This window comes from Empidonax traillii, unplaced genomic scaffold (assembly GCF_003031625.1).
Source record: "Empidonax traillii isolate 1590-97213 ecotype Southwest subspecies unplaced genomic scaffold, ASM303162v1 scaffold7:size3022706, whole genome shotgun sequence".
In the NCBI taxonomy this organism is placed as follows: Eukaryota; Metazoa; Chordata; class Aves; order Passeriformes; family Tyrannidae; genus Empidonax; species Empidonax traillii.
Window position 1 is genome coordinate 441,307 of NW_020955200.1, and position 22,416 is coordinate 463,722.

The 22,416-nt window shown below is 37.1% G+C and overlaps 1 protein-coding gene across 1 annotated transcript in view; it reads left to right on the top strand.

The window, feature by feature from the left end:
- The window catches only part of DTWD2 (DTW domain containing 2), an 83,820-nt gene that overhangs the window by 24,834 nt on the left and 36,570 nt on the right, over window positions 1-22,416 (top strand). Inside the window, exons 4-5 of the mRNA XM_027881326.1 lie at window positions 1,567-1,657; window positions 7,560-7,654. Of these exons, the coding sequence (XP_027737127.1) occupies window positions 1,567-1,657; window positions 7,560-7,654 (186 nt within the window). The remainder of the gene's footprint in view (window positions 1-1,566; window positions 1,658-7,559; window positions 7,655-22,416) is intronic.

Consider the following 22,416-nt stretch of genomic DNA (forward strand, 5'->3'; position numbering starts at 1 on the left):
GCTAGGCCCAAAGCCTGGCCTTATATAATAAAATGTGCCAGCCAAATTTATGCAGAATTAGCAAGAGGAAATTGTCAGCACCAGAAGTGTGACAGACAGACATGGGCCACTGGAACAGTATACCAGAAGAGTGTATCAGAGTAATAACCGATTTATTATTCAACTGATTTCTTGTCTGTGGGCCTCCTAGTCTAAATATTTAATAATACTTATTTCATAATTTATTTTTTATTTAATAATTTAAAATATTTTAAAAGTTATTAAAATATTTAAAATATTTTCCCTGGGGAGAAGGGAACAGTCTCCATGCCTCAATAGCTGCAATTAGAAACAGGAGGTTTCAATTAGCATGACCTGTCAGCTGATGAAGAGGAGTTTACCTGTTGTTACTACCTTACTGTTTGACTAGGGAACAGTTGTACTGGTTTGGGTTACTGTAACATTACTTAGTACATCTTGTTTGGATGAGCACATTCAGCGAGAGGCTCATCATGAACTTAATCTGAGCCCGACTTCACTTCTGTGAATCGTATCCGCTGCAGTGATTGATTGCTGACTGTCTCCCATGTGTAAGCGACACATAAACTGTTACCTACAAGGAGGATGCAGGTGAACTTGTGCTCCAGGTCCCTATCATGGTGCTGAAAATACTGACTTCGTATTTGTTAAGCTCAGAATGGTTTGTTTGCAGGGTTAGTATGATTTTAATTGGTGAATACAGGCAATAGCTTCGCTGTTAAGGAAGTCCTTAGTTTTTCTGAGCTATTGAATATGCAGGTAGCCAGAGTGATGTCTGTGCATGCATGTGCATGTATGTGTGGTTTTCTGGAGTAACAACTTCAATTACTCTGTAACTTCAAACTTTGTAATTTACTTCTGTTTATTCTTCATAAGTCAGCATATCAGTTTCATATTAAGCGGTATTTAAGTTAATTTCTTTAGACACAGTTCTTCAGTTAGTCATTCCAATGGCTTCATGCACTACACCAACGAATTTGAGATAATTTTTTTTTTTTTCAGACTTAGATTAGAAGTTCCTGATAAGGACTTCTCTGTTTTCATATATATGGCTGCTACATATTTCAACATAAATGAAATTACAAAAAACTAAAATACAGCATGTCTGGAGTTTCATGTGTGGATACTTCTCAAATGTTATCTTTTAATCACTCATAATAAATTATAGACATTGATCTATTATAATAGTATATCAAATGGTTGAAACTAACTTGTTAGGAAAGCTGTAACAGAATTCTCTGATAAGGTTATGGTAAGCTGCTCATCTTGAATATGACAAAAGGATTTTTAGAATGTTTTAACTCTAAGCAGCCCAGAGGGAAGGTCTGTGCACTGTTCTCGAATGTTTCAATGAAAGTCTTGCTTCTTTATTTTTAGAAATGGAAGGTATTTCAAACAGATACTTGCATCAGGTTTAGTACAGTGTTGTAAGAGGAAGTTCTCCTTGTGCCTCCTGGGATGTAGTGTGTATTTGTGCAATGTATTTACATCCTCTTTCACAAATTGCTGATTGATTTTGTTGTTCTATTGCTTCTTTTTGCCATGTAGCCGTCCTCAGAAGGTGTGTTTGTGTCCATTCCTGCCTGTACATCCGCTAAAGGTCTCCACCTGCTTGTATATAATCCAGCATCCAGCAGAGGTGAGTAAGGCTGTGGTAACTGTTGAGAGTTCAGTTAGAATCCTAATGCAGCAAATGGTAGGCAAGAGGAAACAGCTGTGCTGTTAACATCATTGTCATGCTTCAACTCCAGCCATCAGCTAAGTTTACTTTCCCCTGTGCCAGATAGGATGGGGAGGAGAATCGGGAAACAAAGGGTAAGAATTTGTAGGTTTAGATAAGAAGAGTTTAATAATTGAAACACAGTGAAATATAAAAGTACTAATAATACTAATGATAGTAAGAACAATAATAATTGCAACAGAAAGCGGAGAGAGTGAGAGGTAAAATCCAAGAAAGACGTGATGCACAATACAATGCTCACCACACGCTCATCGATGCCCATCCCATCCCTGAACAGTAAAATCCTGGTCATCCCCAGTTTATATACTGGGCATGACATTCTATGGTATGGAATATCCCTTTGGCCAGTTCAAGTCATCTGACCTGGACATGGTCTCTCAAGATTTCTTGTGCACCTCCTCAGTGACAGAGCATGAGACACTAAGAAGTCCTTGGCTTAGGGTAAACCCTACTTAGCACCCTTGTGTTTTGGTTGTCGCTATCAACATTATTCTTGTCCTGAATCCAAAACAGCACTGTACAAGCTACTGGAAAAACATGAATTCTATCCCAGCCAAAACCAGGACTGTCATATAATGATTTTTCCTTTTAAATTTGATGATTGAATGCCAGTTCAGCTCAGTTACTGTATTTTTCGTTCAGTTCTTCTGAATTATTTTATCTTCTGAAATCACATCTTATTTCTGCAATTCCACTCATTCAAGACATCTCATCTTATCTGAATTGTCCTATTAGAATCTGAAATCTACTTGCCTTGGTACAAATTGTAAAAAATAACAACATTAACATTAAATATTTTTAAATAACATTAAAGAACATAAAAGCACATGGTGTGATTCTTGAGATGTCTTGCACAGGTCCGGGAGTTGGACTCAGTGATCCCAATGGGTCCCTTCCAACTCAGCATATTCTATGATTCTGTGAACACAGTGTCTCACAGAGGTGTTTAGAGTTGATCTAGGGATGAATGTGTTTGATTATAGCAGTGGTCTTTTATTGATGTTAGTTTTCTGTTAAAAATATGAATTAAGAAATTCATTGTAGTGATGACCTTAGCTATTTTAGCCAATGGAAAACTATTTAGCTTCAGAAGAGTGTGTTTTGGTTTACCAATAGGAGAATATCTGTCAATGTTTTTCTTGTCTGCTAACAGTGTATCATAAGGGTTTTGGAAATTGAACTACAGCTACACGTATCTGGGGAGATGATTGGTTTACAAATAAGGCTGAAGTTGAGAAACCTGTACTCACGTGGTCCAGCTGTTTGCTTGACATTATACAGTAGCTCAGTTGATATGCAAAGAGTCTTTGCCTGAAGGAACTTAAGCAGAATGCAAAAAAGCAAGTTTAAAAAAGTGTTTTCTCACAGGGAAACAAAACAAAGGCCATGACATATTTGGGCCCTAAATGGGAAAACTGTAATTTTTAATTGACATAATTATAATAGGAATAGTCTTCTGTGTTAATTCTCATTTCAGAAGTGCTTGTATATATGCTGAAGTAACTTGAAGGGAAAAAAAGATTTAAAAACATGTCAGAGACTTTGAACTGGCATTTGAATTGTATTGGATTTCCTATTCATAGTGGAAGGTATTGGAAAAAATTGGCAGATTTTTTTGTGTTTTATGCACTACACCTGTGACAGTCTAAGTGACTGTCTACAATTTTTTGTTAATCAACAATCAGAACAGTTGTCTGTTACAGCGGGATGCAAGTTTTCTGTTTGTATATATTACATAGTAATAATTCACACAGTATTGAAAGACCACTGTCTGACTATTATCAGGGCACTTGGCTTGTCAGAGATAAATTCAAACAAATGATGGGGAGCTAAGAACATCTTACAGTGGTCTTTGAAAGTGTTTTCTTAGATGAACGCAGGTGATGCTTTTGATTCCATAACAGCAGAGAAATACCTGACAAGAGTTAAGTTCCGTTTGCTTGTAGTTGCACATACTCAAAACAGAATTGAACTTGAATACAGCTAAGCCTTCTGAACTGCATCTGATCCTTCAGTCTACCATTTCATTACAGGTACACCCAGTTTCAGAAATATCTCATTGAACTAACCAGGTAGCGAATGTCTTTCCCTTACTGCACGTCAGTCCCAACTGTCATCCTTCATGTGCTTCATTATTTATTGTCTTTGGAAGTCTGCAGTGCGGTGAAGTAAGCCTTCAACTATGGTTAAATGATGCTATTGAGACTTGTATTCAGCCAAGATAGTAATGTAGAAAGTCAGGAACAACATTCCTGTTGCCTGATTAATGTGACTAAGTCTCTACATTCCTACTTTCAAGAGACCGTGCTGCCAGAAAGACCTGTGCATGTGTCACCTATTGTGAAAGAGAGAGAAACTGTAGAACAGCGGATCACAAGTGAGGAATTATTTGCATAACCGGTACATAAATTAGTTAGATTTTTATTTGTGAAGAAATCCGGAGTTCAGCATTCCATATCAAGGGGTAAATACTTGTTTTTAGATGGTACTGTTATTGTACCATTATTCATTGTGAGAGTAATTTAAAAATTAAATATAAAGAAACTCAACATCAGGACTAGCACAAGGGTGAAAGACTTATATGCCTAGTAATTTATTTTTCTTCTTTTCATATAGATAAATATATATGTAAATATATATATATGTAGAAGTAAAAAAAAGATACTTTTGTCATTTTTCCTGTTTCATGCCTACTCTTATGATCCATAGGACTGGTCAGTGACACAGTGGGAGTAAAAACCCCTGTACACTTTTTTCTTACTTTTGCCTTTGATTATCCTTAATGTGACTGCCAGTTCAATGTAGTCCATTATATGCTTTTGAAAAACCGAATGATAGATGTAAGTTGGGACAGAACCCCTAAAGCATAGCAGAGGATATCTGTTTAAGTTGTGTTCATTCCCTGCCTTCTTTCTTTTTGTAAGTGTAAGAATTTTTCGTGTTAAGTGTCTGAGAAGAAAATTTAGATTGTGTGTATTTAATGATTTTATGTATTGATCTAACACCAGTAATTAACTTTGACTTGCTCATTAATCCACTTCTGCTCTATAGTATTCCTTATTGAACAGCAAGAATCAAATGTAAGGGGGAAATTCTTACTGCTTGTCCTAACAATTAAAAAAAAAAAATGGAGGAAGTATATATCTCCTGGCTTTAATAAATGTTTTTATTAGTCTGAACATTCTTGTTCATCGTAGGTGGATAATGCTGTGGTAACCAAAATTACCACAAATTCCCAGAAAATAAAAAGAACAATGAAATTTAAGTTGTTTTGAGTCCAGCTGGAATGGAATTAGCTTTCCACATGGCAGTCGCCCCAGTATCGTGCCACCAGTGTTTGGACTAGTGCTGAGCAGTGCTCACACAACATTAGGGCTGTCCCTCCAAAATGCCCACAAAGACCAGTAGCTTGGGGGTGGAGAAGAGACTGGGAGGGGACAGGGCCAGAACTGCTGACCCAAGCTGACCAGAGGGATCTTCCATACCATATGACACAGTAAAAGATGGGGGTGGGGAATGGCATCTGTGATTAAGGTATTTGTCTTCTGTAGGAACTGCTACACTTGCCAAGTCTCTACTTCTGAGGAAGTGGCTGGACTTTGCCTGCTAATGGGAAATAAGAATAAAATATTTTTGTTTTCCTTTGCTTCCACCCATGGCCTTTTTTTTACACCAAGAGTTCATTTCCATCCTATTTTCTGCCCCCTGTCCTGCCGAGGAGGGGGAGTAATAGAGTGGCTGATGGGCACCTGGAGGCCAACCAAGGTCAGCCCATCACATAAGTCCACTTTCAAATTAGTAAATGGAAAATCGTTGGTAGGATAACAAGTTATCTATTGCCTAGTTACATACAAATTCTTTAATGAAGAACATTATAAACAAATGAAACGGTTTTTAATGTTAGTTTGACTTAGCTGTTTTAAGCTCCTGTTCTCAATTCCTTTCAGCTTTACATTTTATATTTTATCTTTCTATATGCATATATTGTTTTTAGATTGGAAAACTCAATTTTCTATCTTGGTAAAAGAATATATTTGTTTGAATTAAGAGTAATTCTGAAGTAATGATGTGACATTGGGCAGAACAGTTGAATAACTTTCTCCTGACTGATGGCAGCTCTTTTGGTTTTGTTTATCAGAGACAAATAATTGATTTTCTTTTAGGTCCTTTATTGCCACTTGTTACATTCTTATGGAGAAGGGAGGCTTCTGACTAGTGAATTGGAATGTTATTTAATTATGATGAAATAAAGACAAGTAATACTATGACACTGTTGAAGGCTGATTCTGCTGTTCTGAGGTAGAAGAAATTGATGTCAATTTAAAGAATACCTCTCCCTCCCCTTGCTTGCACTTCACTTTGATCTTCGTCTGTCCCTAGGAGACATTATGCTGCTGCTGAATGAAAAGTAGTGGTGGACGTAGCAGAACAACTTACTCCTTCAACTCCATGATATTTTATTTATAAAGACTCAGTAGATAAGGATCAGAAAAAGCAAAATGAATAGAGGTTTTAGGCAACAGTAATAAAAGTTTTCACAAAAGTGTTTTAACAGCTGGTAGCAAGACAGTGTGAGAGTGCAGACGGCTGCACATTGATAGTTGTGAAAGTAACATCTGCCCAGCATGAGTTAATCAGAGCCTCACATGTTCACAAATACTGTGTTTTTGAGATAAGGCTCTTAAATCAAAAGGCAGACCAAAAGCCTCCTGGATTTTCATTAATGAATCCCATAGTTTAGCAATTGATGTTTGGATTCTTGTTGTTTGAATCATGGGACATTCGGATTGTAAGACATGCAGGTTGTATTGAAAGAACTCTTTATTTTACTGATTTTAGGGCTTTCATAATCCTGCCCTGATATCTAGTGCCTTTTCTCCTGCTAGATTCAGCTAATAACCTTCCTCTGTTCATCTTATGATAAATAATCTTTCATCCAGTGTTGTTGTGTTGGCTTTCTGTCACTTCCACTTCCTTGATGGGAAGACAAAAATTGAAATCCCACAGATGAAGCTCAGTTTGCATTAATTCTTGTCTAGACAAAAAGTCTGTTCCCATCTGTGTTAAATAAAGTGCAGAAATAAATTGCTCTGTTTGATGAGCAGATAGTTTGTTTAGCTGTTATTACTTCGCTCTTTCTCCACTTTCTGAAATCCTGCTTCCATGCAGCTCTCTAATGCTCTGAGATTTGAAGAGCCCCTGCTCCCTACCCAGGCGTGGTGGTCACCTTCCTCATCTGTGCCGCAAAGATGTCGGCAGATACCTGGTCAACAAATCTGAATGACATGAGTTGGAGGATTCATGGCAGTGTAGGTGTCATTGTCCTGGTTACTGTGAAATGAAGTGACAGCAGAGTGGAGATGTTTGCATTTCACAGTGTCTGATCTGATACACCCAGTGCTTTTATTTTTAGCATCTGTTTGTGGAAATCAAACTCTCTCCTCATTTTCTGATATAGAGACATTAGTTCCCCAGACTGTTAACATCATTAATGCTAATGCTGGTTTTTTGTCTATTCTTTATTTGTCTGAGAAGTTGTTACTGTTTTTGATACTGTTAGCCTAGTTAAAATTTAAGCTGATGATCATAGTTAAGACTAAGTTCAGTACTGTCAATCGAAACAATACAATTTGAAGCATCAAGATTGGGTATTTTTCTTGTAGATTGTTTTTTCCTGTTATCTGGAAAGGTTTTTTTTTCTGTATCTGTAGTCAAAAGAATTTGGTAGAAAATGAAAACGTTAAGAATTCATAGAAGCCTTTCTTGATTTGGTTCAAAAGTAACTTCTCTTTCTTTACAGGAAAGTCGAGTGTTAAGGACAGTACCTTTGCTAGCAGCTTGTCTCCCTCCAGACAAATGTAAAATTTTGATTGGTCGACGTTTTAGTGAAGACAGGTGAGCAGGATTGTCTGTGCATTTTCTGGTTCTCTGTGAACTGTAGAGGTATCTTTTTCAATGTCTTTATTAACAATCAACAGTATTCTTAATTTTTATTCCAAGTGTGCGTGTTCACTTTTGATGCAAGCTTCTGATTTTCCAAGGTAGTCAGAAACACTTGATATTCTTCCTCTAGGTTGTCATATTTATGATCTCAGTTTTATGCTCTTGAAGGTTCAGGTGGCTACTCTCAAAGTCTCAGCTGTTGGCAGTTCTGTTCTTACCTGGTACTAGGTTTGTCTTGCTATTCTTTTGGGTTCTTTTTTTGATTTGCTTTGTCTTGACCAACCATTTGGTGTCACTGAAGTAAAACTAATAGTTTTTACTCGTGTGGGCATTTAACAACCCTGTGGTGAAAAACTCTTAGTGAATGTCTTTTTTTTCAAATTCTTTCCTCTTTCTCTAAAACTAATTATAAGAAAGTATAGCTTTTAGAGTTTTTTTTAATTTTTTTTTCTAATATTCTGAGACCTTGGAAAATATTGCTCTCCCATGTAACATCTTTAATCTTCTTTAGATGAAACTAAGTCTTAGAAACCAATTATTGGTACAAATACCAGTGAAATTTTACTACATACATTTTCAGTAAAGCAAATAAAAGTCATGAAGGAAATTAAAGGAAATTGATTCTAAAACTGAGTTTAATCCTTGGAGAAAACTTTCTGTAGAGTTCAGTGAACAAAAATTTTGTGGAAGGTAATTCAGAATGGTGCTTCCACATGTTTGTGCTGGATGTATCCTAATTAGAAAACATTAGAAATACATTGCTTTTCCTTTAGTCTTCTCTGATAATAACTCTAATAATTATCTAAAAAGTTCCAGACTACAGGGAAATTATACTGTCTTTCTGTTAAAACCTGAAAATGAAGGAACTTTTCAAACTGATATGCACAGGGTGGAATGGTGTCACTACAGTCTGCTTCTAGAAAATTTCTTTTTTTAAAGAGACAATTACAGTATTAAAGCTTCTTCAAGTTTGAATCCAGGGATCTTTCTCTAATCTAAAGGATCCTCTTTAGGCCAAAACAGCTTGTGGGACATCTCAGTCTCAAAATAATTTAAATAGATTCATAATTGCTTAGTTCCTATTAATTTTTTTCTCCATAAAAACATACTGGAGATAGTAAAAGACGCGAAAGTTTTCCTTAGGTTAATATGAATTTTGGTGATTTGTCTTACCTAGATGCAGGGCTAAAACTAATTAGGTTTTAAGTCATGGCTCCACTTTAAGCATCTGCACTATTCTTTGTCCTGTTGATGTGAGACTGGAAAAATTGGGAGTGCTCAGTCACTGAGTTAGTGCTCATGTTCTTGGGAAGGGGAAAGATGAGGAGAAAAGTTATTTTCCACCTTTGGAATGTGTTATTTCTACATTTTTTCTTAACTATATATACATTCTGCCAGTATTTTAATCAGTATTCCTTCTTTGTAACAACAAAGCAACAGGCATCTGCAGATGGGTGAAAACTTCTCAATGTTTTAGTGTAAATGGGAAGAAGGGCTGTACTGGTCCCTACTCTTCTCTTAGGGTGAAAATCTCTGCTAATGGGATTTTTAAAGGCTCAAAAATTGCAGTGGTCCAGCTTATGTTTTGTGACATATTAAACTAAACAGGACTTTGTTTTCTGGATTTCTTAAAAGCCATGCTGTATGTAAACAATTTAGTAGATACTGTAGAAGCAGCTTAATCAACTTGCAAAGGGCAAGACTTTTTAGTTACCTTGAAGAAATAAATTATTAAAGAATGCCTGTTGATACATTTTAGAAGTATCATTATTTTGAAGCACATTAAGGCCGTACTTTTGCTTTTTTTTTTGTTCTGACATTGTGTGATAGTGTTCATGTCATTTGCTGCTTTCACTATAACTGCGTGGTTTGGAAGGGAATAAACCAGTATAACTCAGAATCTCTGGCTGCACCGATCTTGCATGTGAGCAGTGCCTGCAGGTGGTAATGTCGTGCATACATTGTTTTTCTACATACATGTAGAAGCCCTACCATGCAGCAGACCTGTGAAAGTGGTGACCATGATGGTTGCTCATATTTTTGTAAATTAACAGAGTAGAATGGTAGTGCACATACTTTTATTATCAGGGAATCCAGCAGCCCTTGGCAACAGCTGTAAACTTAGAATGCTTCAAGGCAACCTTTGTGAGCAGAAGTAATTGACATTATGGATTTGAGTGGAAACTAAGCCATACACAGCAGCTGATTGTTTTTGGTCTCCATCACAGCAGTTCCAGCAGTGGTGTGCCAACCAGCAGACTGACTGTTGTGACTGTGTAGCTGTCAGAGGAGGTTGCTTTCAGGGAGAAATTCACGTACCATCTCAACTGGGCAGCTCTTTAGTCTTCAGTGCCCCTCTTCTGAAGGGGAAGGCAAGTTTATTATTCAAGTGTGTATTGGTTATTTTTCCTGTGCTTTGTAATCAGCATCCACAATGTATGAGGAGCGCAGAGGGGATTTTATGAGGATATCCACACAGAATCGCGTCCTCTAGAATAAATGTTGTGTTTTGAATGAAAGCTTAACATTTAGACCTCTGATGTTTATAACAGTAAGACTGAAACTCAGAATTTTAATTTTTTTTAAACTTATGTTTGGATGAAAGAGTAAACATAAAGCATTTTTTCCCCACCTTTTTTTTTTTTTTAGCATTTCCTCTAATCAGTTCCTTCATGGGTACACCTTTTCTTGTGGTTGAAAGCTGATAAACGAATTAGGTAGAATAAATTTACCTTATTCTTAATTGATCTCTATTGCAGAAAATCTAAAGAACCAACTTTTGGAAGTCTTTCCAGAAGTTGATATCTTCAACATATAATTGATAAAGAAATGGTAAAGGTGAGAAGGGATTAATTTTTTAGGAGCTAATATGTCATTTTTCCCAGTCTGATCCATTCTTCCGACTGAAAATATTCTACTGAAAATATGCAGTGTTTGCATGGTGACTTGGCTCATCAGATGGCTTTTCTGAAATAAAAGACCAGTTCTGTTGGTTAACTGTTGTTTGGTTTTTTTTTTTTCCCCAAGTACTCAAAAGACTGACTTTTTTGGTATTGATTACATTAGTATTGCCCACTCCCTCACCGGCAGGACTGGGAGAGAATCAGAAGAGTGAAAACCATAAAACTCATGGGTTGAGATAATGGCAGTTTAATGGGGAAAGGAAAGGCCATGCACACACACAAAGAAAAAAACAAAGAACTAATTCACTGCTTCTTATGGGCTGGCAGGTGTTCTGCTCCTCCAGGAGAGCAGGCCCCCATCATGTGTAACAGTTACATGGGAAGACAAATGCCATCACTCCAGACCTCTCCTTACTCCTTCTTCCCACCAGCTCTATATACTGAGCATGATGTCATATGGTCTAGAATATCCCTTGGATCAGTTTTGGTCGCCTATCCCAGCTGTGTCTCCTTCCAGCCTCCCACCTTCCTTGCCAGCGTGGCAGTATGAAAAGCATATAAAGGCTTCTGCTTTGTGTAAGGTCTGCTCAGCAACAGCAAAAGCATCTCTGTGTTATCAACCCTTATGTGTTCAGCACAAATCCAAAATACAGCCCCATACCACCCACTGGGAAGAAAGTTAATGCTACCCCAGACAAAACCAGGACATACTTACAGAATGGTGGTATTGCAAAAATAGCCCTTTTGTGAGTTAATATTTGCTATTTTCTTTCCTTCACTTAAAGCAGAATGTAATTGTTAGTATGCATGAGCAGGGGCAGTTAATAAAAAGTTTTGGGGAGGACAGAAGGGTGGCCGGGGCATTTGTTGTCCTAATTTGTCTGGGTAATTGTTCTTTATTACAGAGTTAAGATGTAATTTATATAGCTAGATAGACACTCGCTGCATGGTTTTCTTAAACTGCAATTACAGAAGCGTTTACATTTGAAGGATATCTATTAAGATTCTCCCTATAAAGAGATAAAATTTTAAAAAGTGGAATGAAGTGGGGCAGGAAAAAAACTGTACTAATGCCTTTTCCTGTCATTTTTCTTAGGGTTGTATCTACCAGTTGCAGTATATTTCAGCAGTACGTTTGCTATTCATTATGGAAATGTTAGGGCAAAACCCACTTTATTTTCATATTCCTGAATAAAATATAAGGTATTGGATTCATGTTCTTTTTAGCCTACTAATAAAATTTTGTAGGCAATTGATTTTGAATAAAATTTCCACTCAACAGGAATTTTGGGTGTACACTGAACAGAGATAGCAACTATTTCTGAAGTCTAACATGTAAAAAACTCAAATTATTTTAATTTGATGTCATAGTTTTATAAACAGCCTTGGCACTATTGCTTTTGAGTTTCATTTTATACTTTGTGACTGTTTAGGAAGAGTGGTTTTGCCTTATTTTATTTTATTTATTTTCTTTTTCTAGAAAGGTATACTCATTCTCAGACCTCCCCTTTTTGCAAATATGCACACTTTGGTAATTCTGGTTGCTATGATAAAATTATGTATTCTAATGAGTGATCACTTAAAGGAAAACAGATGCAAATATCTCAGCATCCACTGCCTATTATTTAGGACAGTGAGGAGGCAGTTACAAATTTATTTGCACCTGGGATGGGACAGCCCTGGTTGTGTGTATAGAGAGGCCAGAGAGCATTGCTGTGGAAAGGGACCTGGGGATCCTGGTTGACAGCAAGTTGAATCTGAGTTAGCAGTGCCCTGGCAGCTAGAAGGGCCAACCCTGTCCTGAGGGGCATCAGGCAAAGCATCACCAGCCGGTCGAGGGAGGGGATTGTCCTGCTCTGCTCTGCACTGGGGTAGCCTCACCTTGAATATTGTGTACAGTTCTGGGCGTTGCAATGTAGGAAAAACATTAAGCTATTAGAGAGTGTCCAAAGGAGGGCAATGAAGATAGTGAAGGGCCTTGAGGGGAAACCGTGTGAGGAACAGCTGAGGTCACTTGGTGCATTCTACCTGGTTGAGACTGAGGGAAGACCTCATTTTGATCTTCAGCATCCTCACAAGGAGAAGTGGAGGGGCAGGTACCAATCTCTTCACTCTTGTGACAGGTGACAGGACTCAGGGAAACAGCATGAAGTTGAGCCAAGGGAGGTCTGGGTTGGCTATCAGGAGAAAGTTTTTCACACAGAAGGTAGCTGAGACTGGAGGAGGCTCCCAAGCCTGACAGAGTTCAAGAAGCATTTGGACAATGCTCTCAGGCACCCAGTGTGATTCTTGGGATGTCCTGTGCAGGGCCAGGAGTTGGACTTAATGGTCCATCTGGGTTCTTTCCAACTCAAAAGTTCCTGTGCTTCTGTGCTATATCAGTATAGTTACGGGCCCTGCTTTAGTTCAGTAGTTTAGATCAGAAATTATTGGAGCACTTGGAAAAATCTGTAACTTCTCTTTTGGAGTAATAAAATGCAACTTATTTCTGTTGATTTTATAAAGTTGTTTAGGGTAATTATATTCAGTAGGTATGGTACTTTCTAGTGCTTGTTGAGAAAGAAAAATTCTTACTCTATCAAATATCAACTGAGTCTTGCCACTTACCAAAAATTTAAAACTTATTCAGATAAGGGTTTTTTTTTTTTTTTGTTATCAAACTAAATTTGTGCTTTTTTTTCTGTTTATCCCAGGCAACAATGCCCAGATGCTGGCAGAGATCATCAGCTTCTCACAGCTTCTGTTGGTTCTGTGTATGACAATAATTAATACTGGCTAACTGAACATGTGTTGTTTTACATCTGAGACTGTACTTTACCATGCCAGATTTCACATTGCTCACTGTAATTTGGATAACATTCTCTCTGGCTATTTTTTCTTCAAGTGCTACAGCCTTAGGCTTTGGAGTCAGTCCATAGCAGTTCCTTTCTGCCGCTCCTTCCTCCTAATACTTTTCCTCTGCCTCAGTTTGTGTGCTGTCCATGTCGCTTCTCGGCATATCCACAGGGAACACTTACAGCTTGCTCTGTACCAAAACCTTGACGTGAACCCAACACAGCATATGATATGTAAGGAGAGATGTTCTTGCTCTCTACAACTGCCTGAAAAGACGTTGTAGTGAGGTGCATGTTGGTTTCTTCTCCCAGGTAACAAGCAACACCCAGAACAAGGGGAAATGGCCTCAAGTTGCACTTCAGTGAGAGGTTTAGATTAGGTATTAGGAAAATTTCTTTACCAAAAGGATAGTCAGGCATTGGAACAGGCTGCCCAGAAGAGTGTCTGAATCTCCATCCCTGGAGGTACTTAGAATACCTGTAGATGTGGAACTTGGGGATATGGTTTAGTGGTCGACTTGACAGTGTGTCCAGTTAGACTTGACTGAGGCCCTTTCAAGTGTAAACAATTCTATGATCCTATGATTCTGTGGTCCTTCTGCTAATGTTTCTGTTGTTAAAGATCATGCTTCACAGTGGTAGAAGAGAAAGACTTGATATTATGGGCTTTTTGTTTTCAAATGTGCTCTATTGCTTCATGCAGGGAAAGAACTGTACAAGTGAATTTAGTGACCAGCAGCTGTGCTTTACCAGCTGTGTAAGATACTGTGGAGGTTCAAGTGTGCCTTAGGAAGATGATGCCTCTGGGCCCATTTCAGCAATAGCTTTGTGAATTAGTGCCAAAGTTTGCACTGAATTGTTTTTCTTTTTCACATTGAGTAAAAAGTAGAAGTTGCTTGGCATTAGTAATTTATTCTCTTTGTTTCCCTTGGAAATAATTTGTTGTGAATACTTTTATGTTAATTGTGAAATTAATTACATTAGACCATTACAGATGAGAAACAGGTGCATTACTTCCTTGAAGAAAACATGCAACCTTTTCAGAGAAACAATAATGGATGCTATTTATGTTTAAGTGATACAGCGTTTCTAGATAAAAATTGCTGCTGCTGTTTCAAATACATGGTTTATTTCCTGCGCTTCAGTTTCTAATTTGCTTGGGTATTTTGACTGTATTTAGAAGTTTTACTCTGAACTTTTTTCTCTGTTTTCTGCTTTGTTTTCCTGTTACACCTTGAGCTAGAATTAAAGTGTGTGCGTGTATATATATATATATATATATATATATATATATATATATATTTATATTTATATTTCCTACCAAGCTGGAACTGTAACTTTAGAAATTCCTTCCCCTCCTTGCCATTGCATTAATTTTCAAACTAATTTGCCAGTGTTACCAAACATGATTGTGGACCTGCTGGTTAGAATAATTGGGTTTTTAGATGTTGAAATTGGTCGAAACCCATTTTTTCTAGAAAAGTATGTACTTTAATAGTACAGACAGGAAATAGTTTTCCTTTTATTACTAGCTTATGTTCTGTTTTTGCTTTAAGCACAGTACATGAGAAGGGAGAAGTAAATTGAAATTGAAGTAATAGAAGACACAATAAAAACAACCCATTATTACCTATTATTCCTTTTTATTGTAGTTTATTAAATGTTGCAGGCTGGCTCCCCTTGTCACAGTAATATCAAGCACTAGGGTAGCAGTACAAACTCATCTTCGTTTTATTTTCATTTTACGCTGTAAAAACCAATGTTATTTGGAGGCAGTAGTAATGATGCTTTTTTTACAGGAGAACTCAGTAGAAATTTTGCTAGCAAAGTTTTTTATATACATGTTTTCATAGAATAAAAAGGGTTATTTAGTAAGCTGTATTTATGACCTTTTTTCCCTAGTAAATGTTTAAACATTTAGTTATAAAATTACAGGTTTCAAAATCTGAAAGATATTTATCATTATTTGATCTTTTGACCAAAGATGATATTTTTTATACAGTTGATGCATTTAAAAGTAGAGAACAAAAACATGGAGCGTATGAGAGTGTAAATGTCACTTATCTGCAAAAGAGTAGATAAATGATAAAAAAGTATGTAAAAAAAGAGGTTGATACCTCTTGCTGGGTATCTCTTATGCTTCAGTCCTGATCCTGGGGGCATCTTTCTGAATGTGGAAATGACAGAGGATTGTTGCCTTTACTTTTATTCATTTTATTACCTGATGGGAATTGCTACCTTATGGGAATTACGACAGTCAGCATTTCTACATTCTCCCAAGCACAGCAGCATTGAGACAGGCCAAAGGTACCTTCTTATGACTAAGATAAAATAGTAAAAGTAACAACAAAAACTGAGAAGTTCCCATAAACCTGATGGTTTTCCACAGATAATAAATTGACATCTGTTCTTTAATATTAGTATTGTGTGCTACTAAATGGCAGTGTTAGATTTTTAAAATTTGAATGCTTACCTTTCACACTGGTAAAGTTTAATACGTCCCCGTTGAATTAAAACCACTTAGAGAGTTTGAGAGCAACTGACTATGCATGTGTAATAAAAATGTTTTTGATGCAAAAAGGGGATTATGAGATAAGATAGTGTTTTAATTACACATCTGAAGAGCATGAATCCCAGAAATAATGAAATGCTTCTTAAGTACGATCATGACAATGTATAAATCTGCTATGACAAAGTGGTTGGATATAATTGAGGCGTGAATGAAACATCTGAATAGTTCTGCTTTAGCGGAGATTGTTGTCAGACTAAATGGGTTATAAAGGTCTTCAATGCCTGATGCATACCTAAACTAAAGCTGAGCAGTGGTTTCTATGAGAAGCAAGTATTGCAAGTATTTCTTCTAAGAGTTCAAGTCCTTTTAAGAGTTGTACCTTACAACATGTCTTTTAAATTGTATCATCTTCTTGAACTTTACATTAGCTATTGGTCATGGAAAGATGGCTAACAGATGAGAAGTTATGTATTACTGTATTTATAGAAAGAAAGTTATTATCTTCAGACTGATCTTATTTTTCATTATTGCAATAAAATCTTACCTGGATTGAAGTGGATTACTTCAACTGTAAATGATAAAAATTGATTTATTTTGGGAATTCTAGCATTTTCTATAGTCTGCAAACTGCTAATGAAAGTACTGGAAACATCAGCATATATGTACGGAGGATATTTCTGAAGCATAGTCAGTTTAGAGGATATTCCTTCAATTACTTGAAATCATTTAAGAATAAGATCATCTAAAGATCAACATTAGCCATTGATATTCATTACATAATTACCATAGAGTTATAGAATACCAGGGTAAAGGTTATCCCAAGGATCATCTGGTCCAGATTTGCTTGGCAAAAGCAGTCTAGACAAGATGGCCCATCATCCCGTTCAGCCAAGTTTTAAAAGTGTCCAACTTTGGGGAATCTACCACTCCTTGGGGAGATTATTCTATTGTCTAATTTCATGATGAAATTTTTTTCCCTTGTGTCCAGTTGGAATCTCTCCTGATGTAACTTGTACCTATTACCCCTCGTCTTTTCCACGTGACTCCTTGTAAGAATAGAGTTTTTTTGTAGGTGCACTTTAAATACTGAAACACAGGGATTACATCTCCCCTAGGCCTTCTTTCTCAAGGCAGAAAAAATCCAGCTCTCTCACCCTTTTCCCATCTGGCAGGCTTTCTGGTTCTTTGTGCCCCTTCTCTGGAGCCTCTCCAATCTGTCCACATCTTTTTTATATAGTGGGAACCAAAACTGAACACAGTATTCCACGTGTAGCCTGACAAGTGCTGATTAGAGTGAGATAATGACTTCTCTCTCTCTTATGGTGCTATCCTTGTTGATGCAGCCAACATCCTGTTGGCTTTCTCTGCTGCAACAGGACAGTTTGCTCAGACTAAGCTGCTTGTCCACCAGGACCTCCAGGTTGCATTCCACAGGTCTTCTCCCCAGCTAGGTAGATCCCAGCCCATGCTGCACTCATGGATTATGTTTTCCGAAGTGCAAGACATGTCTCTGTTGAACTTCATAAGGTTCTTGTTAGTCCAGTCTTTCAGCCTGTCCAGGTCTTCCTGCAAGGTGACACTCTTCTCCAAAGTGTCCACTTGCCCACTCAGTTTGGTATCATCAAACTGATGCTATGTATATTTGATGTCTATATACATCAAGTGCTGCTATATGTAGGAGCATAACTGGAGAAGTAGGGATAAAGAAGGATAAAGTAGGGAAGAAGGAGGGATAAAGAGATAATCAAGATACCATAGTTACTCTCCTATGAAAGTGAGATCAGCCGCAAATAGGCCTGTTATTAATAGCATGTACAGGAGAGTCTGCCAAATTCTCTGTAGACCTGTTTGAACATATGAGCTTGGCTTATTATCATTAGAAAGCCTGAGAGCTTTTGGTCTTGTTTAGTTTGCACCTTTATTGCTGCAGTTATTATTTCTGTTCTTGTCCTCTATGAACATGGAGAATAAGTTAGTGTCACCTCTCTTGTTGTTCTTGCTAGTGGACTTTCTGCAGAATTTTGTCTTTTTTTTTTTTTTTTTTTTTTTTTTTTTTTTTTTTTTTTTTTTTTTTTTTTTTTTTTTTTTTTTTAATATGTATATATATATATATATAGGAAAGAACATCGCATTTTAATTGCAGCAGAGGACTTTTTGAGATGGTCTGCATTCTAGTATAAGAGCTGACTTGTGGGTTGATGCTGCTGGTATTGCCCACATTATTTCATTGAAAAGGTCGACTGTGAAATATGATTTTTTGAGGTTCTACGTATTGCTAATTTTATTTATTGTAATTCTTTCTCTGGATTGCAGACCAGTGTGATGGTTCTTGTAGTACTCATTTAGTCTTGTGCTATACTTTTGTAACCATCCTTAGTGTCTTAGAGAGTTATCTGTGTTCCTGTTTGCTTATACTTTTTTGTATTTCATATGGTTTATGACATCAGTGAAGTGTTCAGGATATGGAAAAAGTTCTCATTGCATTGCTTTATTTCGGGTTTTCTTCTATTTTTCCTTTCATACTTATCTATAGTATTGCCCACCAATTCTGTGAGTAGCTTTTGTTTTTAAAATTCTGTTGTCTTTGTTTGGAAAGCTTGTTGGAGAATCTCTGATGGTTTTTAACAACCTAGAAATGGTTAGAAAAGAAAAATTCAAGCCATCTGATTCTTCATATGCCCCCACTTTAATCTTTTGTTCCTTAGTTTTTACTGCGAAACACAGCGAGAAAAGAATAAATCTTGCTCTGCCTTATAGGCTTCAGAAAGAGTAAAGCTTCCTCTTACCTGAGTGTATTTTTCAAGCAAGCTCTTTAATATCCTGCACATATAATTTAAAGTCTCTTTAATTCCTACCAAGTGTCACTTCCATCACTTAAATCACATTTTAGTAATTATTTTTCACATAATCACATAATATCAGAATATTCTGAGTTGGAAGGGACACTCAAGGACCATTGAATCCAACTTGTAAGTGAATGGCCCCTGTGGGGATCAAACCCATAACCTTGGCATTATTAGCACTGTGCTCTAACCAACCGAGCTAATCTCAAGGTTTATATTGCTTAATACTCACTTACACTGATTAAAAAACCTAAATCATGCCTTTACAGGCAACTAAGTCATGTTCATTATCAGGTCCTTTCAGATAACAGCAACTAAAAACTATTATAAACTCTTGTACTTTATATAGTTTATGTATATAGCATATATATATATACAGATATATATTTATATAGAGAGTAGTATTTCTGAAAGAAAAACCCATACTGTATTCTTCTCTCTCCCACTCACAATTAAGAGCTCAGTGAAATGATTTCCTTGGCTAGGGGTCGAATGTTATAGAGCTGCACATCTTTTTTTCTTGTTATATATGTATTAGTGAATTGTGTATATTCCTAACTTCATCAGAGATTTGCTGTATTCTTTTGAGATTGTTACTTAAGGATGGAATTTCGTGGCTTTCAAGTCCTCATCATAACAAATCTACGTGAAGCTTTTGATAACTGTTGTTAATAGTGCTTGAGTACATGTAACATAAAGTAAATGAAGTCTGTGCTTAATTGATTGTCTTCATTGCTTTTTGTATTTGAAATTCTTTGTGATCCACTCTTTGAATGAAAAAAGTTGTTTGTGAAGTAGCTTGGAAACAAAGCAATTCTGAAACCTACAGAGTCTGATAATATACTAGAGTACCTAAATTAAGAAGTAAGTTCTCATTGTCACTCAGGAGGAACAGACTGTTTAAACTTTCTTTTATTTTTTTATGTGGCAATGTTATCTCTCTTTTTTGCCCTGGCTGATATAGAGTTGTGAATTCTTTAAAAATCAACCTCTGATCTGTAGAAAGAAAAGTACTTTTTCAGAAATTCATCTTCTCAATCTCCACTTGAAATTTGGTGGCTTCAGAATAGCATGGCTGTTCTGACTGAAATGGAAGGTAAGATTAAAGTCCCCATTAATTTTCTGAAGTTAGTAATGCTTTTCACACTGAGAAGGGCTTCTACAAAAGCAGTATGTAAAGATTTAGGACTAAGATCTGGAATAAGGTATAACTCAAAGTAGTCTCCCACACTGACTAGCAATACTGCTCTTCACTGTCTTCTTCCCCTCCCACTTCAGCCCCCTGGGCTTTCTGCTGTGCCCCTTTGCCATGCCCAACCTTGATAACGCCTTGGACTTGTCTGCTGCTGTTGGGCCACCGTCACGTCCAAGCATTTACACGAGGCTGAGGTTTCAAAGGTGGCAGGAAATGCTAGTGCTCAGAACACGGGTGAGAAGAGATGAAAATAAAGTAGGAACTTTTTTCACTGAAATTTCCTGAATCCAGGTTGTTATAAACTAGTGGGCAAACTCAGCTGGGGAGATGTTCTGTGTCTGCCCTATGTCTTGTATCATTCCTTATCTGCACTACTGAAGCGACATGTCTTGATAACAGGCATGTTGTATTTTGCCATGTTCAAAGTCACAAATGTTATGAAACTGTGTATGACTGTGTGCCATAAGATGGCAAGAAATGGTATTATATGACTAGGAAAAGCCTAGTTGCGCTACATGTCAGCAACAAACTAACAGGAAACAAACTTTAAAACTCAGCAAAGGCAGAACCTGCAGTGGAATTAACAGAATATATCTATATAGAAATATATAGATATATATTTTTTTAAACTTGTTTTATAGAAGCAACTAGTTTTTAAGCAGCTCATTAGATGATTATGCTTCACTCATTCCTCCTGCGCTGTTTCAGTGAGGGAAGAACAAGTGTGTTTTATGAATGCAAGATGTGTTTTAGTAAAGGTACTAATGTCAGTCTGAACCGTAACCTAAAAAGGGTTGCACAACAATGTATTTCTGAGAACTTTGTCCCGTGAAAGGAAAGAGCACTAAATAACTCTTCATGTGTTGAATGCCACTCTGGGATTAAGTGTATAGTAGTAAACTCTCTGAAGATAGCAGCAACTCGTCCTAATTTATAAAGTGTTGTGAGTTCTTATGGCATTATCACCCCGCAAACTCTAGGGTAAACTTGTGGGACAACTTTGCAAAATTTGTTTGAGCCAGCCCTTGCCTTTGCTTTTGAATATAAACTATTGTCAGTTGAAAGGACTGAGCCACCAAGATGAACAGAGGAATGGAGCACTTCTCCTATGAGGAAAGACTAGGAGAATTGAGATTGTTCAGCCTGGAAAAGAGGAAGCTTTCCATTAGGGTGACCTAATTGTGGCCTTGCAGTACCTGCAGAAAGCCGACAAGAAAGATGGAGAAACTATTTACAAGGGACAGGACAAGAGAGAATGGCTTCAAACTGAAAGAGAGTAGGTTTACGTTAGATATTAGGCAGAAATTCTTCACTATGAGTGTGGTGAGGCACTGGAACAGGTTGCCCAGGGAAGTTGTGGATGCCCCATCCCTGGAAGTGTTCAAGGCCAGGTTGGATGGGGCTCTGAGCAACCTGTTCTAGTGGAAGGTGTCCCTGCCTATGGCAGGGGTTTGCAACTAGATGATCTTTAAGGTCCTTTTCAACCCAAGCCATTACATGGTTCTATGATGATTCCGTGATTCTTGGCAGAGTATGCATTGAAAACCATTTTTTTTCAACTGAACTGTATTTTCAAGACTAAAACTTCAGTTGCAGTGTTTGTAATATGAACTTTTGGTGCTTCATAATCACTTTGGGTTTGGATTAGTCTTAAGAATCCATTGTTTTAATATTTTTTGATCCTTTAAGAGTGTTAATGATTTTAAATCTGTTCTGTCCTAGAATTAGAATACTTAGGTCTTTGAGCAATTGGGTTCTCAAGACAAACATGTGAAAATAATGACCAGTGTTCTAGATTTAAGCCTTGACTGCCAGGTAGTCTGTAATGAGATGACCCCTTGCTTGTGTGACAAGATTCTTGGTTAAACTAGAGTGATACCAAATTACCATAATGTAAGTAAGGTCTAAAAAATTAGTGAACAGAGAATTTTCCATGTGCTTGCCCCAGACTTATCTTACAGATTTCTTGTCTCTATTTACAATTCTTTTCCCATTCATTTTGGAAGGAAAGATCATTACTCTTTTTTTTTTTTTTTTTTTTTTTTTTTTTTTTTTTTTTTTTTTTTTTTTTTTTTTTTTTTTTTTTTTTTTTTTTTTTTGCAAATAAAGTTGACAGTTGTCATGGGTTCAGGTGGCTAGATTTTTGGTAGTAGGGGGCCCAGAGGGGTGATTTCTGTCAGAAGCTACTAGAAGCTTTCACTGCCCTATGAAAAGCCAATGATAGCCAGCTCCAGGAGGGATTTCCTGCTTACTAGCCAAGGCTGAGCCCATTAGGGCACTTCTGTGATAACATTTAAGAACAGAGGAAGAGAAAGAAGAAGAAATTCCAGTCCTAGAGAGAGCGAGCAGTCATCAAGGTCATTGCAGCTGGAGTGGGGGGGAAAGAGGGGGAAGCTTTTCCCCCCCTCTTTCCCAGAAGCAGGGCAA